This window comes from Protopterus annectens, chromosome 7.part1 (genome assembly GCF_019279795.1).
Source record: "Protopterus annectens isolate FY-2018-M chromosome 7.part1, PAN1.0, whole genome shotgun sequence".
Taxonomy (NCBI): Eukaryota; Metazoa; Chordata; order Ceratodontiformes; family Protopteridae; genus Protopterus; species Protopterus annectens.
Genome location: NC_056740.1, coordinates 194,009,852 through 194,035,107, shown reverse-complemented (window position 1 = coordinate 194,035,107; position 25,256 = coordinate 194,009,852). Strand labels below are relative to the sequence as shown.

General features: G+C 41.6%; 1 protein-coding gene across 1 annotated transcript in view; it reads left to right on the top strand.

Annotated features, from left to right (window-relative positions):
- The window catches only part of LOC122807685 (cyclin-dependent kinase 6-like), a 262,411-nt gene that overhangs the window by 196,317 nt on the left and 40,838 nt on the right, over positions 1-25,256 (top strand). Inside the window, exon 3 of the mRNA XM_044078637.1 lies at positions 17,159-17,326. Coding sequence (XP_043934572.1) covers positions 17,159-17,326 — 168 coding nt within the window. The remainder of the gene's footprint in view (positions 1-17,158; positions 17,327-25,256) is intronic.

Sequence of the window (25,256 nt, the reverse complement as noted above, 5' to 3'; positions counted from 1 at the left end):
GTGCTTCTACCCCCAAAGGAGGAGAAGACAAATCATAACCTTACAGAAAACAGTCCCAATGACTTCCCTCTACAAAGGCCAAGCACTTACCTTTTGGCAGCACCCCTAGGGGGAAAGCTAGCACTTTTCGCACGAAATTGGCACATAATTACCCAGGACAAATGGGTACTGAATATAATTACTCAAGGTTACAGGTTCCACTTTCACACCCTTCCAAAATCAAAAGGTATGCCGAACCTGCCACAAAACCAATGGGCAGAGGCACAAAAGGAAATTGCTGCTCTCATGGACATGGGAGCTATTCAAAGAGTACCACAGCAAGAACAGGGACAAGGATTTTACTCAAGACTTTTCCTGGTACCCAGAAAGGACAAAGCCTGGAGACCAATACTGGACTTGTCAATCCTAAATACTTATCTGGATGTTCCAAAATTCAAAATGTTAACACTACAGCAACTTCTACCCATGCTGGGCAAGAAGGCTTGGCTAGTTACTCTGGACCTCAAGGAGGCATACCTGCATGTCCCAATGAGACAATCTTGCAGAAGATACCTCAGATTCATAGCTGGCTCAATGCATTACCAATTTTCTGCACTGCCCTTTGGCTTATTTACTGCGCCCAGGGTCTTCACAAAATGCCTGGCACCAGTAATTGCATTTTGCAGACAAAGAGGAATTCAAATATATCCTTACTTGGACGACTGCCTTATTCAAGCAGAGAGCAAGGACATTCTACTAAGACATCTGGCATTTGTAAAATCATTACTAATTTGCCTAGGGTACACTGTAAACGAAAAGAAATCAAAACTAGTGCCCTCTCAAGAGATAATATTCCTGGGTGCAAGCTTAAATACAACTGCCCAGATGACTTATCTCCCGCCAGACAAACAAAGGGAACTGACTCATTACTTTCAAATGATGGCAACAAAGACCCAGCTCCCTGCAAGAAAAATTCTGCAGGCCCTGGGTTTCATGGCATCCTGCATTCTACTAATTCCATATGCAAGACTGCATATGAGGAAACTACAATGGTATCTAAAAAGTGTTTGGACTCAACATTGCCACAGCCTAGAAACAGTAATAACTATAATTCCCTGTCTACAACAGGAGTTTCTGTGGTGGTCCCGGGCCTGTCACCTCAACAAGGGACAGCCCTTCACCTTGCCCACAGCCAGGCAGACAATAACAACGGATGCATCGGATTATGCCTGGGGGGCACACATGGAAGGAAAATGTATTCAGGACACGTGGCTCAAGGAACAAATGCATCTTCACATCAATCAAAAAGAGATGCTCGCTGTACAGAATGCCCTGACAGCTTTCAAGGATTTACTACAGCCAGGACAACTATTGATAAAGACGGACAACACCACAGTTATGTGGTACATAAACAAGCAAGGGGGCACACATTCCTACCCCCTCTGCAGGCAAGCCATGACTTTGTGGTACACGGCACTGACCTATCAAGTACATCTGCAGGCACAATTCCTGCCAGGAAAGAAAAATACACTGGCAGACGACTAAGCAGAAATTTCATGGATCCACACAAATGGAAACTAAATCCACAGGTCTTCAGCATGATAACAAGGAAATGGGGACGCCCAGACATAGATCTTTTTGCCTCCCCTCATAACTACCAACTACAGAAATTCTGCACAAGGACTTATCACTCACAAGCATGGAAAGTGGATGCTCTTTCTTTCAGCTGGAAAACCCTGACAGTTTATGCCTTCCCTCCACTGCCTCTACTTCCCAAGGTACTCCTAAAAGTCAGACAAGAGAAGCCAAAAATGATCCTGATTGCCCAGACTAGCCACACCAGCACTGGTACCCAATCCTAAAGAGCTTGTCCCAAGGCCCAGCCTGGTCTTTACCTCAAATTCCTCATCTCCTGACTCAACAAAACAACCAGATTCTGCACAGTCAACTCAGAACCTTAAATCTGTCTGCATGGCAAATAAAATAGTCACTCAAACCACACCTCTCTCTAAAGCTGTTATGGATGTCATTTTAGAAGCCAGGAGGCCCAGTACTAGGAAATCCTATGCAGAAAAATGGAAGAGATTCTGTGCTTGGAACCAGGCCCAAGGACTCGAACTACTTGTTACAAACATACCTCAGATTTTACAATACCTAACTGAGATGCTGGACAAAGGCATTTCCTTTTCATCTATTAAGATCCATGCCTCTGCCATTTCAGCTCATTACAATACGGAACCTCCTCTTTTTTCGCATCCACTACTAAGGCAGTACCTCAGAGGGGCAAGAAACATAAGACCCCCAAGGAGAGCACCAATACCTACCTGGGACCTCAATTTTGTTTTAGAAAAACTCACACTGCCTCCTTTTGAGCCAGCCAGCACAGCTGATATAAAATTCTTATCATGGAAAACTGCTCTGCTCTTAGCAATAACTTCAGCAAGAAGAGTCTCAGAGTTACAGGCACTAATGGCAGTGGAACCTTTCATCATTTTTCATCAGGACAGGGTCTTTCTAAGGACAAACCCAACATTTATGCCAAAGGTGGTTTCCAGTGTGGCTCTTAACCAGACTATTCATTTGCCAACTTTCTATCCAAATCCCCAGAATAAAGGGGAGAGACTTTTGTATACTTTGGACATACACAGGCAGCTACGATTTTACTTGGACAAAACAAAAGCTTTCAGAAAAACTGAGCAGCTGTTTGTAGCTTATGCTGCAGCATCGCAAGGAAAGCCTATCTCAAAACAGACAATTTCAAAATGGATAGGACACCGCATTCGCTTCTGCTATGCACAACATGGCAAATCAGTGCCTAAGGGCATCAGACCACATTCAACAAGAGCAGCAGCCACTTCAGCAGCTTTTCTCAGTGGAGTACCAACCAAAGACATTTTAGAAGCTGCAACCTGGAGTTCAGTGCACACCTTCACAAAGCACTACCACTTACCTCTCTACTCTAAATCCAGAGCAGGCTTTGCCACTGCAGCCCTGCAGGGCCTGATAGCCTCTCCTAACCCTATTTAGGCCCAGCCACCCAACCTCAGCTTTGGGATTCAACCCAAGTGTAATGACTGCGACAGTGAAACACGATGAACATAGTACAGTTGTGCACCTACCATAAATGTAGATGTTCGAGTGTATTCACTGTTGCAGTCCAGGTTACCCTCCCACCATCCCCCTTTTCATTGCTGGGACTGTTCTGTACTTCTCAACTCTATACAACCTGTGTGGTGTATTTGCTTGTAGATGAAGGAATTGTTTATTTTAGTACATGCATGCTTTTTGGCATACTTTTTTTACAGCCTTCCTATTTGGGGGCACCTGACATCTGGGGCAAGAAAAACTGAAGAAAATGGCGTCTGTTGCATCTTTTATACCCCTGGCGCACTGACGTCAGGGAAGAGGCGACATCAACCGATGCCGGACCAAGACTTTGGAACTCAGGCCGACTGCGGGTAGCCTGCCAGCAGGATAACCCAAGTGTAATGACTGCAACAGTGAATACACTCGAACATCTACTTTTATGGTAGGTACACAACTGTACTTTCCTCTGCTTTTGACCAAATGTGCATTTGTTTGAGAAATGCAGGGGTGCGATTTAATGTTGACAGTATGAATGGCAGAGCAGTGAATATGTCGATGATATGGAATGTCGATACAGGGTTGGGGGGATGAGAACATGCATGTTTGTGTATGTGAGTTAGGGTTAGGGTTGCGGATAAGTGAAAGATGGGTGTGTTTGTATATTTTAGGATAAGGGTAAGGGTTAGGTTAGGGGATAAATGTAGTGTTGTTTGTATGTGTTTGTGAATGTTTGTTTGTGTGTCTGAGACTAGCTTGGTAGTTTCAGTGTTTTGGGAGAATTTAATGACATTAAGATATAGAGTTGGTTATCACCCATTACTGAGGTCCCACTGTGCTCTTTAGTAATGGGTGCTAACTCTAATTCTAACACTGCCCCTTCCTCCAACCCTAACCCTATACCTTAACATTATTAAAACCTTCCTATAACACTGCCACTATTCAGACAATTTGAGGCTAGTGTTATAGGTGGTTCTAGTTTTAATAAAATAACAAAATACCACAGCCACAGAAGAAATGCAGATAAAAAGCACTATAATGTCTCTAGTGCCTTGGCCAAAACAGCCTTCAAGGAGTACGATTAATTTCAGCAAACAACCTCATTAAATAGTATCCTAAATAAAAAAAAAGTTAACACGTAATTAACACTTTAATTAAGTACTTCCAGTTACGCTCATTGTTTAATCCTTTTGGAGCCAGGGTGTTAAACTTCAGAATCTATATAAACATCTCTACATAGTAACTTTTCCTTAACAGTTGCCAATTGTAACACTACCTGCTCCAAAATACAGCCCCTAAGTGCTGCAGCATTACTTCCATGAAACTTTTAAAAATGTAAGCCCAGAGGGCTTTCCAAATACCTCTTTTGATGTCTCTGAAATCTTCTTGGAGCCTAATTTTAAAAGTCCTATGGCTTTCTCCATTATAAAACAAATTAAAAGGGCAACATAATGCATAGATAATTCCTTCAGTATTGCAACTAAAATATTGCCTAGGATTAAAATTAATCCCATTCATTTTAGAAAAATTATTTACCACTTGATTGCATGCTGAATATTTTCCACAACTATACATGCCATACTTAAGCAATAACCCACGTCTGGGTGTGGGTAATGCCAGATTTACCTATGGTTGGTGTGGTTTCCCCCGAGTGACCAAACAAAGACAACCGTGGTTAAATCTAGCATTACCCACACCCAGACTTAGGTTATTGCTGTTATGCAATGACATTATTTAAGAATAAAAATACTTACTTTTCTTAAATAATGCCTTTGTATAATACCTGTGTGGTGCCCTTCGGCGGTTTTCAGCTGTCCTGGGGCTTTTTCTGATGTACTGCTCATGTGTATGCTTACGCAGTACATCAGAGCTGTGTAGAGGAAGCAACAGAGAAAGGAAGATCTCTGTTGCTTTTTTAAAGCTGTCTTGCTATGTTAAATGAGTTTAACATAGCGAGATATCTATAAAAAAAGCAACGGAGAAAGGGAGATCTCTGTTGCTTTTTTTTTTTTTTAAGATATCTTGTTATGTTAAATGTGTAGCATAGTGAGATTACAGCAACGGAGATCTTCCGTTCTCCATTGCTACCTAACACAAACAAAAAAAAAATCAAGACTTATACTAATGGAAATAGTCCGGGTGACCGGACCTTTTTCCATTAGTATATGTCAGATTTACAATGGGTACGCTGGTTGGGCTGGCCAGTCAGCGTGCACGTTTTGGAATACTAATCGGCAGTCATTGTATAATTGACTTTAACTTGCCCCTGAATATTTATAGTTGGAAAAACAAATTTTGTATGAACTCAAAAATCTGATAAACTATAACTCTTCTTAAAAGAGATACAAGGGTAAGGTTTAATCATGTTAACTAATTCATATATATCATCCAATATGCAGATGACTCATCAATCATCTGCTCAGCCTTCTCCCCCTCCAAGCTCCTAGCAAAAGCCCAATTAGCCTTCTCCAAAACAGAAACCTGGATGCAGTCTAACTGTCTGGCTCTACGTGCAAATAAAACTAAACTGATGTTTTTTTCCCCTACCAAAAACTCCATTGACAAATCCACATTCACCATACAGAGCCAAAACAACACCCTCCTTGAAATTGTTCCCAACACCAAGCTTCTTGGCATCATTATTGATGAAGAACTAAACTTTGACACCCACATCCACTCCACAATCAAGACAATCTACCAAAAGTTAGGTCTCCCCTACAGGCACAACCAGTTCTTAAGCCCCTCTACCCATCAAACTCTTGTATCCACCTTCCTACTCCCCTCCCTTATGTAGGGTGCCCCTCTTTTCACCAATCTCCATCTTGGCCTTCAGTCCAAACTTGAATCCTGCTACCACAAGATCTCCAAATTTGCAACCAATTCAAAAATCTCATCCCACCATTGCCACTCCCTCCTGAACTGGCTTGAACTACCCAGCTACCTCAGTTTCCTACAACTCTCCATTGCCCACAAGCTCATCTTTAAACCTGCCAACTGCCCAGCTCTCGCTACTTCCTTAAAACCTTACATTCCCAACCGCTCACTCAGATCCAAAAAAACAAAATCTCCTTCTGGTCCACAAACCTGCACAACCTCTTGGCCATCTACTGCTGTCCCACTCCTTAGCTAAACAGTGGAACTTTCTTCCCACACACCTATGCAACCTACCTAACCATACAAATTTCAAATCTCAGCTACTCTCTCATCTTTCTTCCAAATAAGAATGCCTTTGCCATACTCCAACTTAAACCCCTCCCCCCATTCCACCTTGCACTGACTCATCCAGCTACCTTTACTATTACTTCATCCCACCCAAAACAATCCCTCCCTTACTAAAAACTAATTTTCTCTCTAATATCTATTGTACTATACTTTCCATTCTCAGATATACTGTTACCCTCTCCATGCATAATACTTTCGTAAACTACTGATGGCTAGTAGCTATATATTTTGAAATGTTAAAACCTACAATTGAGTTTATAACAAAAATATTCACTTTATGTAAATGTTGAAATTTCTGTATTGAATTATGTCTTTTCATTTTTGTAACATTGTGACAAGCCAGTTGCAAATATCATGGAGCTTATCTGTAAATGTTTAATTAGCTGTATGAACTATGTCCTTTTGTAACATGTGAAATGTAACTTGCAATTATTGTGGAGCTTTTCTCCCTGGGCCTCCACTGCAAATGGGCTCTTCTTGGTCCAGTAGACTTCCCCAGTCATCAAACTTAAATACATAAATAAACAAATCATCATTGGCAGTTATTTAGTCAACAATGTCTTGTATGGCCATCTGTCAATCTGCAATCAACAAAACATTTTGAATTCTCCAATTTCCCTTAATATTCATAGTTTTTAAATGTAAGCATTACATTTGCAAATGACATTTAGCTCTGTAGGAAGTCCATTTAGTGCAACACAATCCATGACAGGAAACAGGTTTAGGGAGAAAAGCTGTTGTGTGCATGTGTATGTGTGTGTGTGTGTAGATTTTCACATTATATCTGATGTTCTTCATCTCACATTGCTGCAGTCCTTACACTTGGGTAGTCCGCTGTCCTCGGTCGGCCCGAATATCAAAGTATAAGGCTGACGTCGGTCAAGGCGCATTTGACTGACATCAGGACGTCAGGGTACAAATGCGCATGACCGACGTCATATCCTCAGTCTTTTTTGCCGCATGGTCCGATGCAGAAGCAGTATTGCAAGTGCCGGTTGGCGTTCTGAAATTTTTCGTTTTCGGAGTTTCAGACCGAGTCAAAGTTGGCTAAGTACCCCGTTGGGGAATATTTTAGTTTTTTCTTGCCTCAGTGGTTTACCGGATGTCAGAAAAAGTGAATAATTGTATTTCTTGTGGGAAACAGATACCGCATAGAGATTATCATACTTTGTGTATTCCTTGTTTAGGGCCTGAGCACGACGTTGTTGGGTGTCGCTCTTGTGCTAGATTTAATAAGCGCACTATAAAGAGGAGATTAGATTGTGCCAGGTTAGTCTTTGGGAAGCGGTGCAATTATAAAATGCCGTCGGATGCTCCGACTCCCGCTTCTTCGAAGAAGCGCAAGGACAAAGCAGTGAAGCCTAGGCTAGAAGAACCGTCCGTACCGGACGCCGGTTCTTTAGAGGTGCCGGTGGAGCCGGTGGTTCCACCGGAGGTTTCTTTGGGATCCCAGGGAGAGACCTTGTTATTGCAGAATGTGGCCTCTCAGGAGGCAGGCCAGGGTGATGGGGCTTCTCAGGTTACTATACTCCCCTCCCTGCCTAGGGTGGTTAGGCCCTCTCCTTCTGTTTCCAAGGCTTCTCCTAGAGGCAGGCCAGGTTTAGCTTCAGTTGGTGTCACCCCTAGTTCTTCTGGAACTGTGCCCAAGAAGCATATGCTTAAAATGGCAGAAGATTTGATTACTCTGATTAGGGTTCTTTGCCCCTCCTGATAAGAGACCTAGGGTGGAGCCTGAGCTAGGGAGTTTTGAGCAGGCTTCGGATGTTTCAGAGTCTTCGGCTGAAGACTTGCAGGAGTACTCTCCTTATTCTGATTCCGATGTGGATGATTCTACTCCTTCTGCTTCTCCTCCTGAGGATTTTTCTTTTTCAGAAACTCTTCATTCCATGAGGGAGCATTTTAAGTGGGAAGGTCAGGACTTCTCTGATTCCAGGAAAAGGCTTAGGGAATTGTTGTTTTTACCCCAGCATAGGCCTTTGGCTATACCTCCTGTTTTGGATGTAGTGAAAGATGTTTTTACAGAGGCTTCTCTTAATCCTGATTCTTTGCCTCCTGCTCCTGTTAAACCGGATAGGTATTACAGGGTGCCTGAAGTTCATAAGTATCTTTTTAAGAGTCCTAGGGCAGACCCAGAAACTGTTAGCCAGGGGCCTAAAGGTGTTAAGGCTTCTGTTGTCAAGAATCCGGTTCCTGCAGATAAAGAAGCCAGGGCCTTGGATAGATGGGGAAAGAAAGTTTATACTTCTTCCACTCTAGCTATGAGGGCTTTGAATTGCCAGTTTCACATGTTAAAATACCAAAACTATCTCCTTTCACAGTTGAAGTCTAAGGTTGATGCTCTGGCGGAAAGTATTGATTGTAAAGAGTTACAAGATTTAGTACATGTTTCTGAACAGGTGGGTAAGCATTCTTTGCAATGTGGTTTTGATGCTGTACAGGCCTCGTCTAGGGTGGCTGCCACTGGGTCAGTTCTTAGCAGGCACGCCTGGCTGAGGGATCAAAATTTATCTGACCATGTTAAAACAAGGATTTTAGATGCTCCTTTACAATCTGATGTGTTGTTTGGTTCTCCTGTTGAGGCAGTTTTAAAGAAAATGGAAGACAAGGCTAAGTCTATGCAGACTGTTAAGGATTTTTTGCAGGTTCAGCCTCCAAAGTTTAGTAGAAATTGGCCTGCTAAAGGGTGGACGTATCCTTCTTATGATTCCCAGTCTAGGGGTAGATCTAGACGTGGTAGAGGCAGAGCTCAGGGCTCTTTCAGGCCTAGAACAGGGAGTTCTCCTGCACAGTCTTCAGGTGAGGGCAGGGGTCAGTCCTTTCGTAAACAGACCCAATGACCTACCTTTTCAGCTGCCAGAGCCTTCTCGTTTGGCAGCACCTTTGGGAGGAAGGTTGGCACTTTTCAAAGAAAATTGGAGTTTAATTACCCAAGACAGATGGGTATTGGATATCATACACCAAGGTTACAGGTTTTATTTCCATACCTTGCCTCCTTTCAGAGGCATGCCAGACGTTCCTCCTCAACAAAGAATAGAGGCTCACAAGCAAATTTCTCTGTTACTTCAACTAGGGGCCATACAGCCGGTCCCTATGCCAGAAGTGGGCCTAGGATTTTATTCTCGCCTGTTCCTAGTACCAAAGAAGGGGAACACGTGGAGACCAATTTTGGATTTATCTATCCTCAACACTTATCTGGACATTCCCAAGTTCAAAATGTTGACGTTGCAGCAGCTTTTACCTCTACTGGGCAAAGATCATTGGATGGTAACTTTGGATCTCAAGGAGGCTTACCTTCATGTTCCTATCAGACTAAGTTGCAGGAAGTATCTGCGTTTTCGAGCTGGGACTTCTCACTATCAGTTCTCTGCATTGCCCTTTGGCTTATCTCGGGCCCAGAGTGTTCACGAAAGTTCTGGCTCCAGTGATAGCTTTCTTCAGGCTAAAAGGAATACAGATCTATCCTTATTTGGACGACTGCCTGATGCTGGCTCAAGGAAGGGAAGAGCTTCTTCATCATTTGGAATATGTGATAGCAGTGCTAAGATGCCTGGGGTATTCTGTGAACGAAATAAAGTCCAGTCTAGTACCCTCTCAGGACATGTGCTTTCTGGGTGTAAGACTGAATACAGCATCCCAGATGGCCTTTTTAACCCCGGACAAACAAAGGAGTCTTTCCCTTTACTTCCATCAACTATCTCATCAGTCCGGGCTGACTGCAAGGACAGTCCTTCAAGCCTTAGGGTTCATGGCATCTTGTATTCTGGTGCTTCCCAATGCCAAACTGCATATGAGGAAGCTGCAATGGTATCTCAAAAATGTATGGACACAGCACTGCCAGGATCTGGACACTGTCATTCAAATAATACCTTGCATTCAAAAGGAATTTTTGTGGTGGGCTCAGGAATGTCACCTAAACAAGGGACTCTCTGTGACCCGGCCAGAGGCGAGTCAGATTTTAACGACAGATGCCTCAGACAAAGCTTGGGGAGCTCATCTAAATGGAAAGTGGATACAAGACAAGTGGCCTGCCAGACTACAACATCTACATATCAATCTGAAGGAGATGTTAGCAGTCCAGTTTGCATTAATAGCTTTCAAGGATTTACTTCTTCCAGGGCAGGTGTTGATTCTAACAGACAACACAACTGTCATGTGGTACATCAACAAGCAAGGGGAACATTCTTATCCTCTATGCAGGCAAGCAATGATTTTGTGGGAGACTGCTCTCAGTTTACAGCTCAATCTTCAGGCAAGGTTTCTGCCAGGAGCACAGAACTCCTTAGCAGATGTGTTGAGCAGGCAATTATGGATCCCCACGAGTGGAAACTGGATCCTCATGTATTTCAGAAATTGACAGTGTCATGGGGAACTCCAGACATAGATCTGTTCGCTTCTCCACTAAACCATCAGCTGCCAAAGTTTTGCACAAAAGGTTTCATCCCACAGCTTGGAAAGTGGATGCTCTTTCTTTCAATTGGAGCAATCTTCATGTGTATGCCTTTCCACCTCTGCCTCTCCTCCCAAAGGTACTTCTAAAGGTCAGACAGGGCAAGCCAAGGATGATTTTAATAGCTCCAGATTGGCCTCGACAGCACTGGTACCCATTACTGAGAAGTCTGGTACGGAAGCCTCCATGGCCTTTGCCTTTGATTCCACACCTGTTGTCACAGGAGGACAGCCATTTGCTCAATGTCAAACTTCACTCTCTTCACCTAACAGCCTGGCATATTCTGTTTTGAACCATAGAGGGTCTCAACTTCCACAACAAGTTTTGAATGTGATTTTGGAAGCTAGAAGGCCTAGTACAAGGAAAGTGTACGCAGATAAATGGAAGAGATTTTTATTTTGGAGTGCAGCAAAGGATTTTGATGTTTCTGAGCCTAATTTAAGTGTGGCTCTTCAATATCTTACTGAGTTACTGGACAAAGGTTTGTCCTTCTCTTCTATTAAGGTTCATGCTGCAGCAATTTCAGCTCACTATGAATGTGACCCTCCATTGTTTTCTCATCCTTTGTTCAAGCAATTTCTTAGAGGGGCAAAGAATATAAGACCCCCACGTAGAGCTCCTACTCCTGCTTGGGATCTCAATTTTGTGTTGGAGAAACTCACTCTACAACCTTTTGAGCCTGCAGCTACTTCTGAGTTGAAATATTTATCATGGAAGACTGCCTTTTTGTTGGCCATTACCTCTGCAAGAAGGGTTTCTGAATTACAGGCCCTTATGGCGGTTGAGCCTTTCTTGATTTTCCATAAGGATAGGGTATCGTTGCGTACTAATCCTTCCTTTATGCCTAAGGTGGTTTCTGGTGTGGCTTTAAACCAAACTATTCATTTGCCTACTTTTTATGCAAATCCCCAAAATAAAGGGGAAAAGATTTTGCACACTTTAGATGTACACAGGCAGTTGCGATATTATTTGGACAGAACTAAAGGGTTCAGGCAGTCTCAGCAGTTGTTTGTTTCTTTTGCTTTGAGTTCTCAGGGCAAGCCTGTGTCAAAACAAACTATTTCTAAGTGGATTGGGTTTTGCATTGCTTTCTGTTATTCCCATCATGGCAAGGAGATTCCAGCTGGGATTAGGCCTCATTCCACTAGGGCTACTGCCACTTCGACAGCCTTTTTGAGGGGAGTGGCAACCAAGGATATTTTGGAGGCAGCTACTTGGAGTTCAGTGCATACGTTCTCTAGGCATTATCACCTACCACTTTACTCTAAATCCAGGGCTGGTTTTGCCACTGCTGTTTTGCAGGGCATTTTGGCAGCTCCTGCTTCCTTATAGTTTGGCCATCCCCCCTTACCTCTGCTTTGGGATTCTACCCAAGTGTAAGGACTGCAGCAATGTGAGATGAAGAACGTAGTACAGTTTTGTACCTACCATAAATGTAGATGTTCGAAGATCCACATTGCTGCAGTCCAATTTACCCTCCCTCCTTCCCCTCTGTAGTTAGAGGTGGTTGTGTGGGTTGGGTTGTACATATTGTGTATATTGTATATATTGTACATATAATTAGTGCAAGGGTGGTTGGTTGTTTGTTTGCTGTCTTTTGGTTTTGACCTTTATTTTTAGGGTCTTCTGACATCTGGGGCAAGAAAAGACTGAGGATATGACGTCGGTGATGCGCATTTGTACCCTGACGTCCTGATGTCAGTCAAATGCGCCTTGACCGACGTCAGCCTTATACTTTGATATTCGGGCCGACCGAGGACAGCGGACTACCCAAGTGTAAGGACTGCAGCAATGTGGATCTTCGAACATCTACATTTATGGTAGGTACAAAACTGTACTTTTGCTACATCTTTGGGGGAAACAATTGGAATGTTGGGGGTTGGCATAATGGTTAATGTGTTTACTTCACAGATACAAGGTACAAGGTTTGATTCTCACCTTAAGGGAATTGGCTATGCTTAAAATGTCCCACAAGGGCAGCTAGCCTAGTACTTACCTATGAATGCATGATTTATGAAACTTTCCACATTATTCTAGGTTTTAAAGGGACTTTCTTGAGACATCCCCAAGAAACATAGCTTGGGTAGAAAGTGCATCCTACTTCATAGTCCCTTCTCTTGACAAACCACATACTTTGCTATTACTGACACCACCCTAAGCTGGATTATCACATTATAGGACTGTAATCCCAAATTCCATTTGAGAAACTGTTTTGACCACTGGCCCCGTGTCACCACTTTAAAGGATTGTGATCTCTAACTGCTTTAAAATTTCTGCTATATAAATGAGGTTGAAGCTTTTATAGAGGCATGTGTTCCCAAACTCTCCTTTTCCACAGTTGCATGCAGTTCCTCCTTTGAGTGAAGCCTAAGAATGAGAAAGCTACTGGTTGCTGTTGTGTTTTGAATAGACTTGATGCGGTATAATCTCCGGTTTGTGGTTTGAAGCATCTACTTGTGTAGTACAATGTTGACTGTAATCAGAACTAGCTAGTGCATAGAGTCCACTCAAGACCTCCTTGATCTTCTGGAATGCCTGCTGTCAAGCTCACGACCAAGTGAACCTGGTGTGGTTCCTTCAGGAAGGGCTGTAAGAGGAGTGGCATTCTTCTAGTCTACACTTTAACTTTGACTAGCCTGTTCTACCACTGTGTTTCTATCTCATTTCCTCTTCCCACTTCCTTTCCCATTTATTATGTGTACAGTGTCTCTGGCTAATTTATTCTGATTGAAGTCATTTGCATTTTATGCCTTTTTCCATGCTTTGATGGCTTACTATATTATTTTTGATTCTATGCACTTTATGGCATTAATTGCATTTCACATCATACTGTATGTGAAGACTGGTAGAGATGGGTGAAGGCTGTCAGCCTAGTCAAATAGATTTGGTACATAATTCTATCATTTGTAAATACTGTGAAATGTTGAACTTAAAACAATGTGGCAACATTGCCCTCTGCTGTAAAGAAAGCTAAGTCAAGCATTTCTTGTTGGTCCTTTGAAATTAAAATTACTTTATGTCTGTTACTTTGAAGTTAGAATTTGGAGTCGATGAGTCTGGAGTAAGCATCCTGCCTATTGTTTTAAGGCTAAAGTTATTGACCAGAATTTACATGTGGAATGTCCTTTATTGCTCTAAGTGTAAAAGAATGTAAATGCAGTTTCTGTCAGCCTGGGAGCACCAGGAAATTGTAAAAGATGACGTAATGTTTATCAGAACTGCAATAGCAATTTAAACAGAGATTAGAGAACCAAAAGGCATTAAGCATTTTTGTCTGACTATCCAACTCACAGCACTGCTTGTTGCTCTATGTAAGTAAGTTGTTTTAGAAGTGTGTTTTCTTGTAGCAATAGCTAGGAATTAGAAAGTTTAGACTGTGTTCTTCTGTGATGTCAGAACTGTACTACTGATTTATTTTAAGTATTTCTGTGTGATCTCTGAGCTCTTGTCTAGCACTGTGTAGTAGAAAGTATTGTCTTGTGGTTTTAATTATTTATTATTAAATATTTTAAAACTTTTCAACTGTGGCTGTTTTGTGTAGAGATAATTTAAGCTCTAGAGTACATTGCATATTTGTAGTGATTACTGTACCAAGTCACTGTAATAAGCCTTGACTGTTTAGTCACATCTACCAATTGGGTAATAATATTGCACAGTAATAATTGGACACCCTTTTAAGGGCCTTTGGGTAGCTGATAATATTAGCTGGGTCGTGGCAAGTGATTACAAAAGGGGCATAGCTGGAGAACCTGTGCCAGCCTTCCCCAGAAGTGTCTGTGTGGTTGTATAAACTCTTATCTCAAAGTGTGTGTATGTCAGCTACTTGGGCAGGGACACGAAGCACTGGTTGGACAGAGAGGGTGCTGGAGATTTTAGCTTGCCCAGCTAGGCTATCTGGACCCTATAGCTGTGCCAGTGGGAAGTCTTATTGGGGATCTGGAGAGCAAGGGAGTGACCAGCCCCGGACTGACTGTGATCTCTGTGTGCTTTTAAGGGAAATTGCACTTTACTGTGTGTATTTGTTATCCTTTCCTCTCATATGAGACACCCTCTCTGGTGTTAGTGGTGAGGATTGAGGCTCCTTGATTGCTGAGCCAGGGCACAGGCATCACACTGTATTCTTGCATTTTTTTCCATTTTGCTGTATATTTCACTATATCTATTTTAGTTGTATTATGGGATTTTTGTGTTTATTTTACTCTGTTTAATTTGTCTGTAAGGCTTGAGTCCTGCCTGAAGAGGGTCTCTGGACCTGTATGCTTGCCTGGTAATCAGATAAATAATAAATAAATGGATATTATGCTGTATTGGACAAAATTATTATAATATCCCACTGTCCATAGGAAGGCCTTACCTGTTTTTTGGTAACATAGGTAGGCCATGCCTAAATAGCCTCCAGTTTGGCAAGCTATGGCAAAGTTTTGCCTCCATCCACACAATGACCAAGATAATATACTTGTTCATTCTGCATTTGTTTGTCTTAGCATTTAACCCTGCCATTTTTAGTCTGTCAGCACATCTCTATCATGTTGGCCATGTTCCTGCTAGGACTGAGCATAGATTTACAATATCTTTTGTGTAAGCCAGAACATAGTCACCAGCTCTGATCAGAATGCAGTCCATCAGCCTGTGGAAAGTTTATGGGGCATTTTAATTTCAAATTACATTTTGATAAACCTATCCATACTGAGAAGGATAGTAAAAGCTGACCCCTCATTATTTAAGGGTACTTATGGTAACCCTTAATCATATCAGTTGTAGTTACTAGATACTTAGACCAACCCAGCTGCACTAAGGCTTCATGAGTGACTCTTTAGTTTCATATAGGCAACCTAGAACATGATGTTCCCATCTTTTTTGTTTTAATCAGTACAGCTGCTGAGGCCCAGAGACTGTTGGATTCCTGAATTACTCACAGATTTAGCATATTCAAATGTTTTGAACTTCTTAAGTACCCTGTCAGGTGCCTCCATGATTAACCACTGGGACCCTGTAATCCCATGGTGATTTTTCAGTTAGTACACGGTACACCCTGGTTTAGCAGATAACATGTTCCCAAACTCTTATAGTACTGCTTGCATTTCCTTAACCTGGGTAGAAGACAGCTGCTTTGACAGCACTACCTCATCCATTGAGGTGTTAAGACCAAATCTCACTGAGAGAAAGCAAATGAGAGAGCGCAAGCACAGAAAGTGCTGAGCAAGCATTTTTGCGCAATATGTGAATATGTAGCTAGTTAACTCTTTCCCAGAGAACTTGAGCTAGAATGGAAGTTTGTTTGGACTTTAAAAATGAACTATACGACTGTGTGGAGAATATAAATTAGCTGTTAATTAAGTAACTTATTTAGAACAGTACTCCACACTTTGAGTAAAAGACTTTTTATTATTGTTGGCAAAAAGTTAGAAGTTTCTAAAATTAAATGTGAACCCCCCCCCCTGCAGTACACATCCCATCAGCTGCATCCTAGCCCTGGGACTAGCTGCTCCAGAGTGTCTGGATTACCCTCCGGGACCAGGGCCACCTGTGGCAGGGGAACACACGAGCATAGACTTCTATTCTCAAGCCGTCCAGTGGCATACCACCTGTGGAACATTTATGATGGTCCTTACCCTACCCCTGGGAAGATAAAAGAGCAATTGGTAGAGTCTTCCTTGTATGGATACATACTTCTGTGCACTTGCATAAAGGCTGCTACCTGTTGGTGACATGATGAACCAAATACCTGCCCTTAGCCATGCATTTGCATCACTGTCCTTCCTGTTATGCTACATGGTAGCAAACAGCCAGCTCCACCCTGCCTTCCTCTTGTCATTAACACACTCATTTTCCCCTGCCTGAGATGCTGAGTAAGTTCAGGTTGTTTGGGCTGTTGTCAGTACTTTATCTCTCCATTCTACTGCAGGTGACACAGTTTCTATACTTTTCTGGTAGCAAGCTTTTGTGTATGTTCTGTTTGTTGAGAGTAATATAATAGAAGGGCAATCAGATTTATAGGCATGTAAACATTTCAACTCTTCACCAAGTTCTGCATTTTCCTCCCATAATTTGAAGACATGCTAATTAGTGAATAAGTGAGCCTCTGAATTGCCTGCATCAGATGTATGTGTATGTTTCTGTCACTGTATATGTCTTTGTGTGTGTGTGTGCGTGTGTTTGTCAGTATCATGTGATGGGCTGCCATGCCATCCAAGAATGGTTCTCTTCCTGCTGCCTTGTTCAATGTGGAGATGGATTCCAGCTCCCTTGTGACCCTGAGTAGGATAAAAAAAAACTGTATGTGAATGTTGATTTTTTTTTTCTTCTTTTAACGGCTTTTATATTTGCTTGTTGGACATGCATGTGCTGCTCAGAATAAGGTTCAGATGCTGCTTGAAATTTGTACATTTTGCAATAAGTAAAGTCTATTTTGATGATTCTGTGCAGGACCTCATGGGACAAGTACTGAATGGCATTGATTTTCTCCATTCAAATTGTGTGATCCACCGTGACTTAAAACCAGAGAACATATTGATTAGTAGCAGTGGGAAAATAAAGTTGGCAGATTTTGGTTTATCACGCATCTACAGTTTTCATATGGCTCTTACACCTGTGGTAAGTGCACAATTAAAATTATCTTAACACTTATATATGGGTATTTTGTGGGCTGCCACCATTGTATACTTCTTCATCTCATAATAATGTTTCAAAAGTAAAATGTGTATGTATACCTTTAAGAAGCTTTCTAGAGGCTTGCACAAATGTATAAATACTGAGCACGTGCAAGCCTGAGTGCCATTTTGTAGTAAGCTGTTGCAATGTAAGCATGTTTGTCTGTGTAGCTGTCAGTTAATCAGTTTGTTTATATTTTGTACTGCTGCTATCCATCCTGATGTGTTTCTGTGTAATAAAGCATATAAATGAACTACCCTGCTTGTTCATCTTTTATGGGAAACAAGATGAGCGACATGGTGTCCGAAAGGGATCCAGAAATCCAGATTCAGGACTGAGAAGGCACTCAACTAAAGGTGAAGGAATATAGAGGAGTGGATCATCCTCACTGCATGTATAATTCACAAAAACAGGTCAGAAACAAATTTCAGGTATCAAAGCTTACTTAAATGATTTCTTATTTTCAAAATATAAAATAAAGCACTCAGAACGCTCTAAACAAATTTCTAAGTAAATGAAATGTCCACAATTGCGATATATTGAAAAAAATATTCAAATAACAATGAAAAATGTTTGAAATAAAGTCCGAATTGCATGAAATGAGTAAAATAAGGAAAACAACCACATTTTTTCAAAGTCGCTCATAGCACATATCTTTTTCACATTAATTAAAGCTATTCAAGATATCAGAAGTATACAGAGAGTTCACGTTTCTGCAGTATTACAGTACAGTTATTTTGCAAAATACAGCTATTTCAAAAGCATATTTTGCAGAGTACAGTATTTCAAGGAGTTTACTGTACATTTGAATGTTATTACAAGTACAGGCTTTGTGTGCATCTTCATGCATAATTACAAGGGCCATTTTTTCAGTGTGTTGGGGCATAATTTATTGGCATGATATATGGATTTTGAAAACCAGGTCCACTTGTACTTGATAATAATATTGCAGAAAACTGTAAATTGCTTGAACAAGAGTACAATATTTTCATACAAGCTGCATTTTCTGATGAAGATGACTGTACAAAGTAATTTATTCTGCTTCATTTAGCTGGTTCAGAAGCCATAGAAAGATAGCATTCATTTGTGTATGCACTTGCTATATTTGCAGAGGAGGGGGAAAACCGTCATGTAGTGGTACCATCTGAATCTAGGGAAGACCCAGAATGCTCAAAACGTAAATTTAGAGAAGTGTGTAACCCCCAGATGAATATTACAATGGGAAGGCACTAATTTTATACCAGAGATCAAAAGCCTGGGGAAACTTTTGTAGCATATATAACTGACTTGAGAAATAAAGCTAAAATGTGCAGATTTGGTGATTTAAGGGATGAGTAGATAAGACAGACTTGTGTGTGGTATTAAAGATGATACTGTGGGAAATATTTTGCATCGTGACAGTGATTTAACTTTAAGTAAGGCCATTGAGATTTGTCAGATTTACGAGTTTACAGAAAAGCACACAAATATGCTTACACATGAGAAATGCTTGTTTCCAGTATCTTCTAGTGCTCATGTTGATAGTATCAGCACATGGTTAAAAGAAACAGGCCCAAGCACATGGCAGCAGCTGTAAGCCCTGCAGCAGCCACTGGGAAACCCCATACTTTTCTAGCAAATTCCAGACTGCGCACAATCTCAGTGAAGCACAAGAGTGAGACAGAAAACACAAGGAATGCGCCTCTACCCTGTTTTATAGTCAGCTGTCGGAATTGTGGTGCATATCATGAGCCCAAAAGAGAAAAGTGCTTACTTTTTGGTCAATAATGCCACAAATATAATAAGTGGAATAATTTCAAAAGGTTTTGTAAATCAAATAAGGGGCATTCTTTAATTAAAAGAGAACATTCAAAGAGACAAATTAATCAATTAAAAAGTTGTGACCCTACTTTTTATGTTGATTGTGTGTCAGTGCTTAATGAAACAGTCAATGCAGTAGATTTATGGGCAAAGAATGAAGAATTTTGTACTGTTCATATAAATGGAAGACCCATAGAACTCAAAGGTGACACAGGTTCAAAGTGCAATGTTATGTCAGCAGAAACAATTGCTAGAGTATGTGCTAGTGAGAAGCTTGATTTGGCAAAGTGTGCAAAGCTTGTTGCTTATGGTGGTAAAGAAATTCAAACCGAATGTTCAGTAGTGCTTTCATGTTACTCTGCTGGGAACAGCTATGATTTGCAATTTTACATGGTCAAAAGGCACGTACAGTCATTATTAGGTCTCAGAGACAGTTTGAAAATGAGACTGCTTTCTTTTAACAAGGAAGTGCATTATGTTAGCTTAAAAGACCACTATTCTAATTTTGCCCAGTCTGATTCTTCTGCCTATGCTGATCTTTTTGAAGACAAACTAGGCAAACTCCCAGTTGTGTACTCCATGAAGTTAGACCCTGAAGTCAGTCCAGTTGTCAGGCCAGCCCAGAAAGTTCCAGTACCTGTGCAGAACAGAGTCAAAGCCCAGCTAGATAAAGTGGTGCAGCAAGGTGTAATTTGTCCAGTAGAAGAACCAACTAAATGGGTATCCTCCATGGTTGTAGCTCATAAGAAAAGCTCAGATGATATCAGAATATGTATTGATCCACGAGATTTGAATAGAGCACTAAAAAGACCTCATCATCCAATGCATACAGTCAAAGAAGTCACTGTTCTTATGCCAAATACCACTGTTTTTTCTGTCTTAGATGCAAAGAGTTCATTTTGGCAAATTTTGCTTGACTGAAAATCCTCATTACTAACCACTTTCAGTACTTCATTTAGCAGGTACAGATATTTGAGAATGCCATTTGGTATAATTTCTGCCAGCAAAGTCTTCTAGTGTGCAATGGAGCAAATATTTTCTGGGTATCTGTGTGCTATTAAAGTAGATGATATTCTAGTAGGAGGTAATGGTGAAGCTGAACATGACAGAAACCTCAAGACAGTTCTGGAAAGAGCATGTGAAATGAATCTTAAGATGAGTCCTCAGAAGTGCAATTTCTGGCTATGAGAAGGTATTTGTATTGGTCATTTATTTAGCAGTTCAGGCTTACGACCAGATTCTTCAAAACAGACAGCAGTTCTTGAGATGCCAGCTCCAGACAATGTTCAAGCCCTACAACATTTTCTTGGCATGATTAACTACATAGGCAAGTTCCTTCCAGACTTGAGCCAACTTTCAGTACCTCATAGAGAGCTGACACTCAAAGATGTATCATGGTCATGGTTACAACAACACCAGAGAGCATTTGATGTCCTGAAGCAGAGAATTGCCACTCCACCAACTCACAGATACTAGGATGTTCACAAACCAGTTACTCTTTCTTGTGATGCTTCGAAATTTAGTCTTGGTGAAGTCATTCTTCAAGAGGTTAGACCAGTAGCCTATGCATCCAGAACTCTAACCCAAACTGAAATGCAGTATGCGCAGATAGAGAAAGAGCTCTTGGCAACTGTGTTTGCATGTTCGAAGTTTCTTGATTATATTTATGGTAGACCTATCCAGATTAAAATAGATCACCAACCTCTAGTCACTATTTTGAGAAGGCCTTTGCATACAATTCCAGCCAGATTGCCAAGCATATTGCTTAAATATGTAACATTTTCATCAGGACTGGATCAGAGAATACTTTGTAGGTTAGGCTTATGTCCCCTCCCTATAAACAATATCAGAAAATAAAGAGATAGGGCCTTTAGTTGTTCTGCATGAGACACTTGTCTTATGCTTTGTATTATTTTAGTGAGAAACCTCTGGGGCTACTCCAGTTGGTGTAAGTGCCTGGTTAGATACATGCAGAAGGGAGCATTGTACTCGATTATGGGCCTGATGAGGGCCAAGGATAATGTCACTATGACTTCCTTTGATCTTGATGCCGTGCCTTTACATGTAAGTTGGCCCACTCAGAAGGATTTTCTCACTACCATAGCTACACGGTGGTCAAAGTTTAGGTGTTCCTAGGTCCCTCACCACTGGGTATGCTTTTAGGGGTGTGATATCAATATTATAATTTTCAGGGATATTTGATTTACTGAAGGGTGTGATTATGCATTTTTTGGCATTTAATCTCAGACCATGGATTTGGCACCAGTCATATTTCATTTTTAGGCCTGTTTGTAGGATGTCAACATCGTTTGGGGATTCAGTGACTGCTCCCAGCTTATAGTCGTCAGCGAACTTGTTCAGCCAGAGGCCCCAACACTGGCCTTCATTTCAGAGAAGTATATACCAAATAGGAGGGGTTCCAACACTGAGCTCTGTGAAACACCACTACTAACAGGTTTCTTATTGGAAGTAGATTCACCTATCTGGGCATGTGTCCTGTCAATGACTCAGTTGTCTGTTCATCAAATGTTGTAGAGCTTTATGCCTAACTTAGTAAGTTTATCTATGATCCTTGAGTGGGGGATTGTGTAGAAAGCTTTGGCCAGGTCAGGATAAGAAGAGTGTACTTTTTTATCCTCATTCATAGTCCCAGTGACTTTTCTCGAAGAAGGTCACCAGATTCAGCAGGCAAGATCTCCCTTTGACAAAGCCAAATTGGGTCTGGTCCAGGGTTCGGAGAGTTCCTATGTCACTATCAATCAGGTCCATGATAATTCTTTCTGTGGCCTTGCAGATAAGATTGGTCAAGCTTATGGGTCTGTAGTTCCCTGGGTCAGTTGACTGGCCCCCCTTGTATCGAGGGACAACTGTTGTAGGCTTCCATTCTATTTTAAGCTATTTAAGAAGGATCCTGGAATGTGGTTGGGACCCATGGAGGCTGTGTTTTTGGCTTTAGCGAGAGCAGTAAAGATCTGTTCCCTCATAATGACTGGTAGAGGGATGGTTTTGGGTATTTCTGTAGGTGTGGTACAAGGTGATCGGGGATGGGAGAAGTTTGAATTGAACTTGTCAGTCAGAAGGTTTGCTGTAGGTTCAGGCTGGATGTAAGTGTTGCTGTTCATGATTAACTTGGCACATTGCTGAATGTTTCCCACGAGGTTATGAACATAATTAAAAAAGCCTTATGGTTATCTTTCACCTGGGAGGCTTTCTTTGCCATGTAGTTTGATTCAGCTCGCTAATTTGTTTGTTTAGATTGGTGAGTGTCATCTTGCACTGTTTTGTCTGTCCCTTCTTGGCTTTGGAGAGGATTTTTTCCTTTTGTTGAATAGCCATTTTATCCTAGGGGTCCACCAGGGTGGTTTATTTTTGCCAGTAGTCATAGGTTTGACTTGGACAGTTATGAATGTGGTTGTACATTTAATGGCATCCACTGTACTATTGGTACGTTTGGCAAGTTTCCACATGAGAGTTATTCAGTGGATGCTGGCTGTACAGTGGTTGCAGACTCATCGTCCTATCCGTGCAGATATAAAGATCAATCCATTTTGCAGAAACCATGCATCATAGGGAGTAACATCCTCTTCCCTCGTGGAGGGTTCCCCTTTGTGAGGGATCCCCTGGTGGCGGAGATGACCATGGATGCTTCACTCTTCAGTTGGTGGGGGCACTTCATAGAAAAAAATGTCCAAGGCTTATGGTTGTAAACAGAGGCAAAACTTCACATCAGCATTCTGGGGATGAGAGCAGTCCTCCTAGTGCTGCAGGCCCTTCAGGATACTCTCCCCAGAGGTGTGATAGCCATTCAGACAGACAGTATGTCAGTAGTGTGGTACCAAAACAAGCAAAGGGGGAACACGCTGTTATCTGTTATGTTGGGAGGCCATGAAGGTATGGCAGTGGGCAATGTCTTCACATCACTTTCTAATAGCAATGCACGTCCCAGGGAATTCCACTGTAATACTGGACAAACTGAGTAGATCTATTCTGATGTCTCATGACTGGTCCCTAAACCCAGCAGTAGTGGGAGAAATTTTCAGTCACTGGCTGTGGTTGGCTGCAACCTTGCTGTGATCTCTTTTTCATCCTATCTCAACAACAAATGCAGCAGCAACTTCACCCTGATCCTTCCACAGAGACGATCACAGAGGGGTACTCTTATCCATCATTGGCCCCAGGGATGCCTGTACACCTTTCCTCCCCTTCCCTAATAAACTAATTCCTACAGAAAGCAAGGCTGTGCGAGGACATAATAATCCTCATAGCCCCCTTTTGACCTTGACAGATGTGGTTTCCTTTCCTATGGCCTCCACTAGTTCATCCTTCCTGGATGCTGGACCACTTCCCAGATCTTCTGTCTCATCCGAGAAATCCCAATCCCTCAGAGCCACACGCTCCAGGGAACTAAACCTTGTCATGACAATAAACAAAACATGCTGGAGGGATAGGTTCCTGACCCAGAGACTCCCCAGACTCTGGAATAGATTGCCCATACATGTCAAGCAGAGTGCCTCTTTGGCCCTCTTCAAAAGGAACCTTGACAATTGGATGGGAGAAAGGAAATTCACCCCGGGGATCACGTCAGTTGCCCTGCTAGACAGGGGTCCAGGGAAGTAAATAGTGTGGGAAGAAATAGCCAGGGAATTGTTATGGCTAGGCTTGTATAGGCCCTAGGGCTGATAGCCTAGTACCAACCTATGAAACTATGAACTTATGCTTGCCTCCTCCAGATCAGAAGTCCATGAAACTAACCACATGGTTCCTCCAATTTTGACAATAGCCAGAGATGCCAGGCTGTCCCATGCAGTGGTTCACATTCTGACGGTTTCTCAGAAAGTTTCTGCAACCAAAGTCTACTACAGTAAATGGAAAATATTTTCCATATGGGCAAATTCTAAAGGTATAAACCCATTGTCAGTTTCAGTTCCTACCATCCTACAGTTCCTTTCAGAATTGTTTCACATCAGCTGCAGCTATTCTACCATCAAAGTACAGTTGGTGTCCATCTCCAATTTCCATATAAGCTTTGACATTTCCTCCATAGCCTCCCTTAAAATTCTGAAACCTTCTTAAAGGGTACCTTCCTTCTCAGACCACCTTTTAGAGATCCGATGCCTCCTTGGGACATTATTAATATGCTACAAACTTTCACACAATTGCCCTTTGAACCAGCAGCATCAACAGATATCAAATCTCTCTCTTGGAAAACTATTTTCCTGGTAGCGATTAGATCAGCCAGAAGAATTTCAGAATTACAAACCCTTTCAGGTAAACCACCCTATCTAATCATCCGTAAGGATAGGATTACTTTGAGAACAAATCCTTTTTTTTACTGAAGGTGTTATCCAAATCTAACTTGAATCAAGCTCTTCACTTACCAGATTTCTTTCCAAAATTTTCTAATAAAGGGGAGTACATCTTACATACTTTGGATGTTCACCACCAGTAACAGTTTTACCTACACAGGACAAGACTCTTCAGGAAATCCAATCAATTGTTTGTGTCCTTCTCAAAGCAGAAATTGGGGAAAGTATTTTTTAAAGTTATTTTGCCCAGTTGGCTCTCAAAATGTACTTCATTTGTGTATACAAAGAAAGGTTTACCATTACCTTCTAAACCAAGAGCACATTCAACCATAGCAGTGACTACATTGACATAATTTGCAGACAGACTTCCTATTGATGACGTGTGCATTAGCTACTTGGTCAACACTGCACATCTTTATTTTCCATTACAAATAGATAATCAAGATCTTGTTCATCCTTTGGCTCCACCATTTTCCGGAATGTCCTTCCATGAATCCACCCAGGCCTTAGTGCTTGGAAATCTGTCCCACAGTTTTATAGAATGAAACTAAACAACATTAGATACAAAAGTTATGTACTCACCATAACAATATCTCCATGTTGTCTATTTTTCTTCCGGTTCAACATCCCTCACTCCAACCCCAATCAAATTGTCCCCTTATTCTGGAAGACTGAGTTAGGATTATGGGTACTCCTTTAAGAGCTCTATACCATGTTTCATGGCCTTGGGATACGTTATTTCCTCATACAAGATGTTTTTGTTTGTT